At 42.9% G+C, this 13,027-nt stretch overlaps 1 protein-coding gene across 1 annotated transcript; it reads right to left on the reverse strand.

Annotated features, from left to right (window-relative positions):
• Window positions 1-1,807: 1,807 nt before the first annotated feature.
• On the reverse strand, window positions 1,808-2,649 carry LOC125377019 (sporozoite surface protein 2-like). Its single transcript, XM_048389804.1, has 3 exons — window positions 2,640-2,649; window positions 2,240-2,328; window positions 1,808-2,014 (listed from the first exon to the last, which is right to left on the reverse strand). Exons 1-3 carry the CDS (start codon window positions 2,647-2,649, stop codon window positions 1,808-1,810), a joined length of 306 nt encoding a protein of 101 aa, XP_048245761.1.
• Window positions 2,650-13,027: the final 10,378 nt, after the last annotated feature.

The following is a 13,027-nucleotide window of genomic DNA, read 5'->3' on the forward strand; positions in this document are numbered from 1 at the left end:
TTAATTTCATCATATGTTTGATTTTGAATTGAAAATATCGAAAGTTAAAAAAAGGAACTTACTGGCGCTTACCATTCATGGAGTACTTTTATATGGTTTAATTTTTAAAATATTTAACTTTAAAAAATTAATAAAAGAAACATTTCGCATAATACACAACTGCTGATGGGTATCTCAGACACGTTATCTTTTAAAATTAATCAATTTTCTTTTTCGGTATAAACTTCACAACATTTCAAATCTGGTATGGATCATGTGGTAGCAAATTCTTTTCTTACCCCAGTGATCTGGGGTATTGAAATAATTTTTCAAATACGTTGTCTTGCAGGCAGTAACGTGGAGCTTCTCAGAGTGTGGGGAGTTGAGAGCAGGCCTTCCATTTCTTTTGGTCACTAGGGGGAATTGTCTCCCCTTTTGTCCTTGAACCCCTCCTAGCTGTCGGGGTTCAAAACTCAACAGAGTCTTTGGCTGCCAATAACTCAGATCCAGCAGGTCTTCTTAATGCATCGGTCATACCACCACAGGAGCCGTTGGAAACAAGCATCATATGGCCATTCCTGATGACAGGGTTAATGACAATCCTATCCTCACTTCCCTTCTTGGTTGTCTTCTTCTTTGCCAGAAAGGAGGGACATGAGGAGGTTACTAAGGCATTGGATGGTAAAAGACAAGGGAAAAAGTTATCCCGGAAGTTACTAGTTCTCACGCTTGGCCTTCTGGGTATATTTTATTTCTTCTTGGACGATTTTGAGGACTCGTCCGTGTCCTGGCCTCATACGTGGTCAAACAGTTCAAGTGGACAAAGATCATGGGAGCAAGAATTACCTCCACGTTCTGGGCTGCGTATGCATTTGGTCGTCTTGCCGCCATCTTCTTCATCAGCTACGTCTCGCATATGAAGATATGTGGCCTCTTCTTCATCTTGGCGATCGTGGCGCAGGTGGGGATGATCCTGTCTGGAATGTTTCTCTCTGATGTTGGCATATGGATCACTACTTGTGCTGTCGGGTTTTCAATCTCGATAAGTTTCCCCGCCATGCTGACGTGGATAGAGAAGGACTTTGTTCAACTGTCAGGAAAAATTATGTCTGTCATCTTCGTATCCGTTGGCCTGGGTGGAATGGTCAACCCTCAGATCATTGGCTATCTGATGCAATAGGCTACCCCTCTATGGTACAACTATGTTCTGACTATAGAGAGTGTTCTGTTGTTCCTTAGTTTCCTCGTGCTGGTGTGGCTGGTTAAGAAAGTCCTTAGCATTTTCCATGCATCGCAAGCTGAAACTCCTGATAAGAACTTACACTGATGTCTCAGCGATCAACCATTTGCTATTATGTGGCGAGTTGGCGTGGAGGCTGATTGTCTTTTTTTTAAATATATAGTTCCAAAAAATACTTGATGAAATATTTTGCCTCATGTTTTCCACACAAACAAAATGTTCATTGAATTTCCTGGATGTGCTGACAAACCTATGTTGTGAGAACTACATGTAGTTGTTCGGCTCCTCTTGACGTTATTGAGTGCTCGGTCTCATATGAGGAAGATGACATAGAGGAATTATAGTATAGGCCTTGGTTACAACAATAAAGGAACAAACCTATTTCAGCAGCAAACCAGCTAATGTATCGAAGTCGAGCAGGATGTACTTGGTGGCTTTTATTGAACAAAACTGAAATAGGTATAGGCTATCGACGAGATGAAGGTTCCCGTGCACCTATATTTGCACTGAATTTAATGGATTTACTTGATTAACTGGAGATACCGGATGTACTGGATTTACTTGATTTACTTGAGATAATGGATTTACTTAATGTACTGGATTTACTGGATTTACTGGAGATACTGGATGTACTGGATGGACTGGATGTTCTGGATTAACTGGAGACATTGGATGTACTGGATGTACTGGATGTACTGGATTTACTGGAGATACTGGATGTACTGGATTTACTGGATTTACTGGATGTGCTGGATTTACTGGAGATACTGGAGATACTAGAGATACTAGATGTACCTGATGTACTGGATGTACTGGATGTACTGGATGTACTGGAGACACTGGAGATACTAGATGTACCTGATGTACTGGATTTACTGGATTTACTGGATGTGCTGGATTTACTGAATGTACTGGATTTACTGGATGTACTGGATTTACTGGATATACTGGATTTACTGGATTTACTGGATGTACTGGATTTACTGGATTTACTGGATGTGCTGGATTTACTGAATGTACTGGATTTACTGGATGTACTGGATTTACTGGATGTACTGGATTTACTGGATTTACTGGATGTACTGGATTTACTGGATTTACTGGATTTACTGGATTTACTGGATGTACTAATATACTGGATTTACTGGATTTACTGGATTTACTGGATTTACTGGATGCACTAATATACTGGATTTACTGGAGATACTGGATGTACTGGATGTACTGAATTTACTGGATGTACTGGATTTACTGAATTTACTGAATTTACTGACAAACCTATATTGCACAAACAATCTGTTCGGCTCTTCTTGACATTATCAAACGTTCGGATTGTGAGGAAGGTGGAATATTGGAATTAGAATATATTGAGAGTCGTTGGTTACAACAGTAAAGGAACAAGCCTATTTTAACAGCAAACCAGCGGACATATCGAAGACGAGCACGATATACTTGGTAACCTTTATTGAACAACAAAGAAACTTGTATAGGCTATCGACGAGATAAAGGTTCCCGTGCCCCTATATTTGAAACATGGACAACAGCGATGCCATAGAGAGATATGAAACAGGAGAACTATCTGGCTTTGACGGTTTATATTTGTACTTACATGCCCGCAGTACTATTGGAAATGTCCAAAGGAATCCATACACACGTATGTGATGCGCTTTACGTACATTCAATATTGATGATCTATTATCACTCAATAATAGCCAATTCCCTTCCTTTGATTTAACCACCAGAACAGAAAATAAAAGACATCAGTGAAACTGCCTCTATGCATAAAGATTCAGAGTGACGAGAAACTCTCCACAAGAATGTGTATGGCAAGAGGATGACTTCAAGTTGTAGTTAGTCAACTTTCCCCATACGTCGAGCAATATTTCAGCAGCTCCGACTTTGGTGTCTACATTTCACAACCTTTGAGGTACAATCGAGCGTACTCTATCAACGACGATCTCATAAAGGGTCAGGGGCGGTCGGGTAGCTTAGTGGTTAAAGCGTTCGCTCGTCACGCAGAAGACCCGGGTTCGATTCCCGACATGGGTACAATGTGTGAAGCCCATTTCTGGTGTCCCCCGCCGTAATATTGCTGGAATATTGCTAAAAGCGGCGTAAAACCATACTCACTCACTCATAAAGGGTCATACGACTCTTGCTCATAAGTTCTTTGATCAGGGTTACACCATTCAAGGCATCAGTAAAGTTTTCAAAACGTTTCAAGAGTTCCATGATATACATGTTGAGGACATTTCCATATTTGACAGATCAGTCACAAAAAATGATGCCCGATGCAATTTCCTGTTTTAACTTGTAGACAATTGTTACCATGTTTTTTTCAGATGAACAGTTGACCTGCCTTTGCATGTGTTTGTGACGGGTGCAACCAGTGGGTCACCTTTCGCAAACACCTGGTATCATCACTATTCGATACTGATTCACAAACACATGGTTATAATGTAGTCGGAAACGTACACAATGGACAACATTTCTTATGATTATGGAATGTTTTTTGTTGTCTTTATGTTATTGCAGTGTCCAGCAGACTCCCTATATGTGATGCGCTTTACACTCAACACAGTTTGTCGTGTCCATTAGAATCCATACACAGGTGATGTTCTTCACGCGCATCACTGGACCAGTCATGAGTGAGTGAGTTGGGTTTAATGACACTTTAACATTTATATCACAGGGTGTTAAGAAATGCACGAAAGTCCGATTGAAGTAGATCTTCACCATGTTGGTGTAATCCACGAGCAGAGATATGATGCTGATTAACCTGGAGTTGTAATCAGGGTTAAGCTAGGATTCGAACCCAGAATCAAATGATTCTGCACTCTTAAGGGACATTACTCAATTCACGGCTAACGAACACGTTTAGATGACTTGTCCGTCCGTGCTTCCTGGGACAAATAAAAATCATATTCTCAAATAGAGTGAGTGAGTATGGTTTTATGCCGCTTTTAGAATATTCCAGCAATATCACGGCGGGGGACACGAGAAATTGGCTTCATACATTGTACCCTTGTCGGAATCGAACCCGGGTCTTCAGCGTGATGAGCGAACGCTTTTAACCACTTGGCCACCCGACCGCCCTGTCTCAAATAGAAGATTCAGTGATGGAGTACTATTTTATCAAATAATGAATTCGTAAAGCATTTATAGCTAGAAATACAGAAGATGTTTCACTCTGTGGTGTCCATACAGTCTCTACAAGCATGACGTTGTTTGGAGTTCACACAAAAAGAAATGACTTTCTTGGCACCAGACGTCATCCCACAGCCTGTCATCGCCAATCAGTAAGCAGTCTTGTATGCCCAAGGTATTGGACGGCTCGCCATCACGCCACATAGGGTCTACAACCTCAGTATCATCCGTCCACATGAACTGTCCCTCCTGGGCAGTGTCGCTCGCCCCCAGCCACACACCGCCTGAAACCATGGAAACAACAATCTCTCACGTCATGGTATGTAAAAACATATTCAACCGATATGGAGAAGACTAAGGCAAAAAGTAAAGGATACCAACACCACTCTAAACTCTGGGATCCCTCAACAACTTCGAAGAGTAAGGAACCACTGCGTAGTGGCAGAGAGATATGATACGTCGAAGGCCTTCAAGGGATCTTAACAATTCCAACTGGTGGGTAGGGGTGGGTGGTGTGAGGGGTGGTATGGTAATTTGTTTATTTATTTCGCTCGGTCAGATACCATAGAAAGTCCACTCGTTTCGTAAAAATGGTATCTAACGAGAATGAGTGTAGTATTCTCTATATAGCATGGTAAATTGTGATTTTTGGTTTTCGGGCGTAGGCTTATTGAGTCAGCACTCAAATCATAGTTCTACATGTTTTATGTTTTAAAATATAATTTAATTTAAAACTTTTAAAATTGAAAAATAATAATACCCAAGTGCTGATGTGTGTCTTAGATATCTTATCTTTGAAAATCAATAAAATTGAATAATACAATATATCAATAAACATTTCAAACATGGTAGAGGTCATGTGGTTGCAAACTCATTTCTTACCCATGTCTACATTGGACCAATTTCACAAAATTAGCTTACCACTGATTACTTTTGACAAACTGTTGCAGGAATGAGTGATGGTTAAATATTCAGTCAAATGTAACAACAGTTCTTTCAAGCTTCAATTTAAAAAAACCCCAACAACACCGGTATACTTTCTTTTGGCCCCCAGACGAGTTATATTCCTATAACCTATATTCACATGACACATACCCCTACCTTAAACTTTAACGTGTGGTAATATTTCCAAAGATAGTATAGGATTTACCTTAGTTACAGACGGAAGTGTTTCCAGTTAATTATTGGACTTCTGTAAAAGCTGCCTTTAGACACTTGCAATCTTTTTTACCCAGTTTATCAATTTTATATTAACATAGAAGTAGCTAAGAAATCCAAGAACCATTGGTGCATGTCTAACGTCACGGTTGTGTACGTGTCACGGTAAAATGGCGTTATCTATGATGACTGACACAAAGGTATCAAGCCCGTGTCCTCCGCACAAATCAATAGTTGACCCCCCATGCTACCCCATCTCGTAGTTTAGCCTTACCTTTCATTCATCATCGTGTTCGAGGGGCGGTCGGGTAGCCCAGTGGTTAAAGCGTTCGCTCGTCACGCCGAAGACCCGGGTTCGATTCCCGACATGGGTACTATGTGTGAGCCCATTTCTGGTGTCCCGCGCCGTGATATTGCTGGAATATTGCTAAAAGCGGCGTAAAACCATACTCACTCACTCACTCATCGTGTTCGCTCGTCACGCCGAAGGCCTGGGTTCGAATCTCCATTTAGGTACAATATGTAAAGCCCATTTTTCTGGTGTCCGCTGTCGTGATATTGCTGGAATATTATTTATACCTAAGACCATACTCACTCACACACATCCATAATAGAGAGTCAGACATCAACACGAACAATCACGGTCTACATTATAAAGAGAATTTAATGACAGCCTCACCTGTGACCTTGATGTTGTGATATGTCCACGCCATCTTGTGTGACGTGTCAGCTTGAAACAGACGACCGCCATCTGATTCACATTTCGCTTTAGCGCCACTCCAAGACAGCTTCTGAGTAGACAACTTGTAGCAGAGGGGCATTGAGGGGATGAACTTGTAGCCGGCGTCTCCAGGACAGTTCACTGTAATATAGATAAACAGACGTACACTGACATGTAGCAGAGAGGGTGGAGGGGATATACTTGTAGCCGGCGTCTCCAGGGCAGTTGACTGTAATATAGATAAACAGACGTACATTGACATGTAGCAGAGAGGGTGGAGGGGATATACTTGTAGCCGGCGTCTCCAGGACAGTTGACTGTAATATAGATACACAGACGTACATTGACATGTAGCGGAGAAGGTGGAGGGGATAAACTTGTAGCCGGCGTCTCCAGGACAGTTGACTGTAATATAGATACACAGACGTACATCGACATGTAGCAGAGGGGCATTGAGGGGATGAACTTGTAGCCGGCGTCTCCAGGGCAGTTGACTGTAATATAGATAAACAGACGCACATTGACATGTAGCAGAGAGGCATTGAGGGGATATACTTGTAGCCGGCGTCTCCAGGACAGTTGACTGTAATATAGATAAACAGACGTACATTGACATGTAGCAGAGAGGCATTGAGGGGATATACTTGTAGCCGGCGTCTCCAGGACAGTTGACTGTAATATAGATAAACAGACGCACATTGACATGTAGCGGAGCACGGAAGGCATATACTTGTAACCGGCGTCTCCAGGACAGTTGACTGTAATATAGATGAACAGACACACATTGACATGTAGCAGAGAGGGTGGAGGAGGCATACTTGTAGCCGGCGTCTCCAGGACAGTTGTCTGTAATATAGATAAACAGACGTACACTGACATGTAGCAGAGAGGGTGGAAGGGGCATACTTGTAGCCGGCGTCTCCAGGACAGTTGACTGTAATATAGATAAACAGACGCACATTGACATGTAGCAGAGAGGGTGGAAGGGATATACTTGTAGCCGGCGCATCCAAGACAGTTGACTGTAATATAGATAAACAGACACACATTGACATGTAGCAGAGAGGGTGGAAGGGGCATACTTGTAGCCGGCGTCTCCAGGACAGTTGACTGTAATATAGATAAACAGACGCACATTGACATGTAGCGGAGCACGGGAGGCATATACTTGTAACCGGCGTCTCCAGGACAGTTGACTGTAATATAGATGAACAGACACACATTGACATGTAGCAGAGAGGGTGGAGGGGGCATACTTGTAGCCGGCGTCTCCAGGACAGTTGACTGTAATATAGATAAACAGACGTACACTGACATGTAGCAGAGAGGGTGGAAGGGGCATACTTGTAGCCGGCGTCTCCAGGACAGTTGACTGTAATATAGATAAACAGACGCACATTGACATGTAGCAGAGAGGGTGGAAGGGATATACTTGTAGCCGGCGCATCCAAGACAGTTGACTGTAATATAGATAAACAGACGCACACTGACATCTAGCGGAGGCGGTGGAGGGGATATGTATAAAATAGCGTAGCACATGCAAGATGTATTTGGTTAGGCAATAACGCACTCCAAGCCAAGTTTCATTTCCTGAAGAAAACGATTCACTTATTTGTCATTTCGAAAGTTTTGTCAGTAGGAATTTAAAATATACTCAGTAATCAACGAAATAAACTTTAAAGAAACACAAGTGTATTTGATTGTGAGACATCAAGCCTAACTGCAAAGACTGACAAAAGACTTCAGTTTCTATCGCAAACTATCTTTTTGCTATGAGTTCATATACAACTCTTGTGGAATCCGCTTTCGCGAAAGACTTGTGCAGATATAAGACAACATACTTCATGCAATCCCCAAAAGCAGTGTTTTGAGACATTTTAGTATTATCTCTAAATATAAACTGCCGGGTAAAAGAAGGTATTTTTTTATGCTGACTAAAAATGAACTAAACAAGAAATGGTTATTTGTTGGTGATGTATTTGATGCGGGTATCATAGTGTTAGTGTGGGTGTGTTAAAGTTTAACGTCACATCGGCAATATTTCAGCCATGTCGTGACGATGCGGGTATCACAGGCGATATGACATGCATCATATCTAGGAGTATCTCACAACGGGTGACGTACACATGACGTCTCAGGGAACAAAGGCGTCGCAAGACGACTGTTTCAGTGAGTGAGTGAGTGAGTATGGTTTTACGCCGCTTTTAGCAATATTCCAGCAATATCACGGCGGGGGACACCAGAAATGGGCTTCACACATTGTACCCATGTCGGGAATCGAACCCGGGTCTTCGGCGTGACGAGCGAACGCTTTAACCACTAGGCTACCCGACCGCCCCGACGACTGTTTCAAGTGTATTCTTCTTTTGCTCTGCTGTTACAGGGATTTTGACATTTCTGACATTTCAAACGTTTTCCATCATTTTGAAGATATGACAGTTCCAGCGGAAGAGAATACCTCGTTCTCAAAACCGAGCAAATTACAGATATATATACGTTCACGTATCCCTGTCACAAAACAGCACACCGTAAAAATACTAATAGTATGAAAAAAGTATAATTATCTACATGTATATTGTCCTTGAAATACCTCTTTTAGCAATATTCACTCATTGTACCCATGTGGAGAATCGAACCCGGGCCTTCAGCGTGACGAGAGAACTCTTTAATCACTAGGCTACCCGTCCACCCCACTAAAAGTATGAGTGAGTGAGTTGGGTTTAACGCCGCTTTTTTAACAGTATTCCAGTTATATCGCGGCGTGTCAGCTTAATGTGGGAGGAAAGCCCGAAGTGATGCAGGTCTCAGACGTTTACCACTTCGGTGAAACCCACGAGCACGGGTATGGTGCTGACAAATCTAGAAACATAATCGGGGCGAACCGGGATTCGAACCCACAATCATAGGTTTCTGGCGTGCCCAAGGGACGCAACTCTGCACAGCGAATCGCGGTGCCTTAGACGACTGGGCCACCTGTGCCTCCCAAAAGTATTAAAAAAGGTGTACCTATATTTGCCTTGAAATACTGTGTATTGGGTAACTCCGTGAGACGAGAGTCCGCTAGTTCCACTATCTCGTCCAACAGAAAGCACCTGTTATCGGCAGTGTAGAAAAACGACAGACAGCTGTTGCCATAGTAACACTTGTATGCACACTCTGTTTGTGATGTCATTGTAATCGGAGTGACGTCATTAACTACCATACTGGATAAAGCATTGACAAGTTGGAAAACGCCTGACATGGTAATGATGAAACAGCACAGGATGTATATATTGAAACAGTTCCCGCTCTCTTCAGCACCGAGAGACGTCACACATTCAAGTTCTGGAATTGTCACCCCTGCTGTTAACGCTGGGTTGTTTGGACGAGCTCTGGTTAGCTGGAATAGCTGTGATGGTCGTGTAAAATACCACTCACTCACTTCAGCACCGCGCGATATCACACCTACAAGTTCAGGAATTGTCACCCCTGCTGTTAACGCTAGGTTGTTTGGACGAGCTCTGGTTATCTGGAATAGCTCTGATGGTCGTGTAAAAGAACTTTCACTCACTTCGATTCAGTTCGGGAAACAACTGAATGTTGGTAGTAATGTCTCCCCGCACGACATCAACGGTGGCTATGTGAGTGTAGCGTGAATGAGCTTGCATCAACGAGGTGAGCTCCAGCGTCTACAGGCGTGGCACAATCCGCGTTGTATCTACGTGGCACTGAGGAGGGACTTGTTCCGTCAGCTGTCTTATATGCTGTCGCTGTGTTACTTGCAGTGACCATGGTGAATCATAGATTGAAATACTTTGATTTAACATGCCACTAGTTATATCATTCAAAGACTATCGATCCAGGCGAGTCACTCCTTGTTTTATATGTAACACTGTTATCATACTGAAGATTAAACAGCTATTTGTATCTGCTGTATTGTAAAGCTGAACTTTGTCGGTTTTTTAGAAGAAGGATGTAAACACGATAAGCAGTGTTTTGAATAACAACCTCTTTATGATACATACACGTTTCAGGGGCTCTTCTTGCCTCATCATCGGATGAATGGCGGTGAACAGGACATGTACATGCACATGAAACCAGTTTTTGATGGACATGTCAATTGTTATAGGAGAGTGGATACACAGTAATGTGTTTTTACAATAGATAAAATGAGGTGATAAATAGATCACATGTCCCGTGCACTGGGAAGGAAACCTCCTTGATCACGATTGATCGATTGTTGGTTCGTCTGATGTCGATAGTTTCTTGGACTCTGCGCTTCCTCTAGTTGTGAATGTTTGCACAGAGGAATTTAGTGTGTTGCCAGGAGATGGAGTGGTTGGGATTGCTGATCATATGCCCTGATGGAAACCTCTTCAGATCATTCTCCGTGCTAGCGGCAAGGGCCAGACAAAACAGACCACCCCAATCCGAGAGTATGGTTTGTTTGGTTTGTTTGTTGTTTAACGCCGCACTCAGCAATATTCCAGCTATATGACGGCGGTCTGTAAATAATTAATTCTGGACCACACAATCAAGTGATTAATATCATGAGCATCGATCCACCAATTGGGACCGATGACAAGCATCAACCGAGTCAGCGAGCCTGACCACCCGATCCCGTTAGTCGCCTTTTACGACAAGCATAGTCGCCTTTTACGGCAAGCATGGGTTGCTGAAGACCTATTCTACCCCGGATCTTTACGGGTGCCGAGAGTATGTGTCTACCCAGTGAGGTTGTGGACAATCATACATTGATCACACCTCCGACCTGCAGACAAAGTGGTTGTTATCCATAATAATACTCTTTGTTTTGTAATATTAAATTTAATGTTATAATGAATTCATAGCCTATAAAGTATGATATTGTCCTCTTCTTGCTCACGCAACAATATATTGAGAGATAAATGAGGATATCCATCCACCAACAGAGACTCGTGAGTGATAAGAGATGCCTATATTTGTGTGTGTGTGTGTGTGTGTGTGTGTGTGTGTGTGTGTGTGTGTGTGTGGCGCTAGAATCCAGTTGAAACAACTGTCGAATAGCGTTTGTTGAGACTCCGTCCCACTGGATACTTTAAAGACGGAATCCGTGAAGGTCCGGGGTAGAATAGGTCTTCAGCAACCCATGATTGTCGTAAAAGGTGACTATGCTTGTACTTGGCCAGTCAGCCACTTCTGTGCCATCTCTTCCAACGGGGCGGTCGGGTAGCCTAGTGGTTAAAGCGTTGGCTCGTCACGCCGAAGACCCGGGTTCGATTCCCGACATGGGTACAATGTGTGAAGGCCATTTCTGGTGTCCCCCGCCGTGATATTACTGGAACATTGCTAAAAGCGGCGTAAAACCATACTCACTCACTCTTACAAAATGTTGCACAGTTGGCAACAAGCCCGTGAAGATCCAGGGTAGTTCGAACTGGTCTTCAGCAACCCATGCTTGTTGTAACAGGCAACTATGCTTGTTGTAATAGGCGACTAACGGGATCGGGTGATCAGGCTCGCCGACTTGGTTGATGCCATCGATCCCAATTGCGGTGATCGGTGCTCGTGATCACTGGATTGTCTGGTCAAGACTCGATTATTTACAGACCGCCGTCATATAGCTGGAATATTGCTGAGTGCGGCGTTAAACAACCATCCAACCAACATTAAAGAGGGATACATTGACGGTACATTGTGTCTGCAGGAATGATAACTATACAGCAACGAGCCCGGGAAAGTTTAACAACTGCTTGTATTTCTACATATCTAAGATAGGTACGCAATAAATCGTAAAGAACAATGAAGAACGAAGCGTGGGCGCGTTGCAAGCCACCAATCGCTTAGAGTAATCACTCACCCATGGGTCTGCAATAATAATCGACGTGAAAATTTTAAGAATACCAAACTTAACTTCCCCGGACATAAAATGGACACTGCCGAGGTCGGATTGGTTTTGGTTTGGTTTGTTGTTTAACGCCGCACTCAGCAATATTCCAGCTATATGACGGCAGTCTGTAAATAATCGAGTCTGGACCAGACAATACAGTGATTAATATCATGAGCATCGACCCACGCAATTGGGATCGATGACATGCATCAACCAAGTCAGGGAGCCTGACCACCCGAGCCCGTGAGTCGCCTTTTACGGCAAGCATGGGTTGCTGAAGACCTATTCTACCCCGGATCTTCACATTATTTATAAATACGCGTAAATGTTTTCAAAGCTTGTACAATTTATTGACATCCCTAAAAACATAACATATGAAATATACGACTCATTGTGGTTGTTTATCCTACAATAAAACACTGCAGGGAGAATAAACCACGAGGGGCGCAGCCTCGCATGGTTTATTCTCCCTGCAGTGTTTTATTGTATGATAAACAGCTCCCACTCGTCGTTTATTTCTTAAATGATGTAAGCCACAGAGTGAGTGAGTGAGTGACTATGGTTTTACGCCCCTTTTAACAATATTCCAGCAATATCACGGCGGGGGACACCAGAAATGGGCTTCACTCATTGTACCCATGTCCGGAATCGAACCCAGGCCTTCACCTTGACAAGCGAACGATTAACTACTTGGCTACTCGGCCGCTCCTGTAAGCCACAGAAGAGAGGTGAGTCGTCAATTGTGCATTGAATGTTGTGACTTCTTAGATACCTCTGAAGGGCGGGAGAGAGTTCCGCAGTCAGGCACCTGCTCTTGTAAACGATGGTCCCAAACTCAAAGTCCAAAGTCAAAGTAACACTGGTAATTTTGTATATGCATATTTTATTCATCTTAATACGACCTCAAAATATTAACTTTCTATGAGCTATACTG

Source organism: Haliotis rufescens, unplaced genomic scaffold (genome assembly GCF_023055435.1).
Source record: "Haliotis rufescens isolate VD_foot unplaced genomic scaffold, xgHalRufe1.0.p SCAF_8, whole genome shotgun sequence".
NCBI lineage: Eukaryota > Metazoa > Mollusca > Gastropoda > Lepetellida > Haliotidae > Haliotis > Haliotis rufescens.

Coding starts and splice junctions, on each gene's coding strand:
- LOC125377019 (XM_048389804.1), bottom strand. Junction 2,015..2,239: donor CAGTACATCCAGTAAATCCA/GTACATTCAGTA, acceptor CCAGTACATCAG/GTACATCTAGTATCTCTAGT.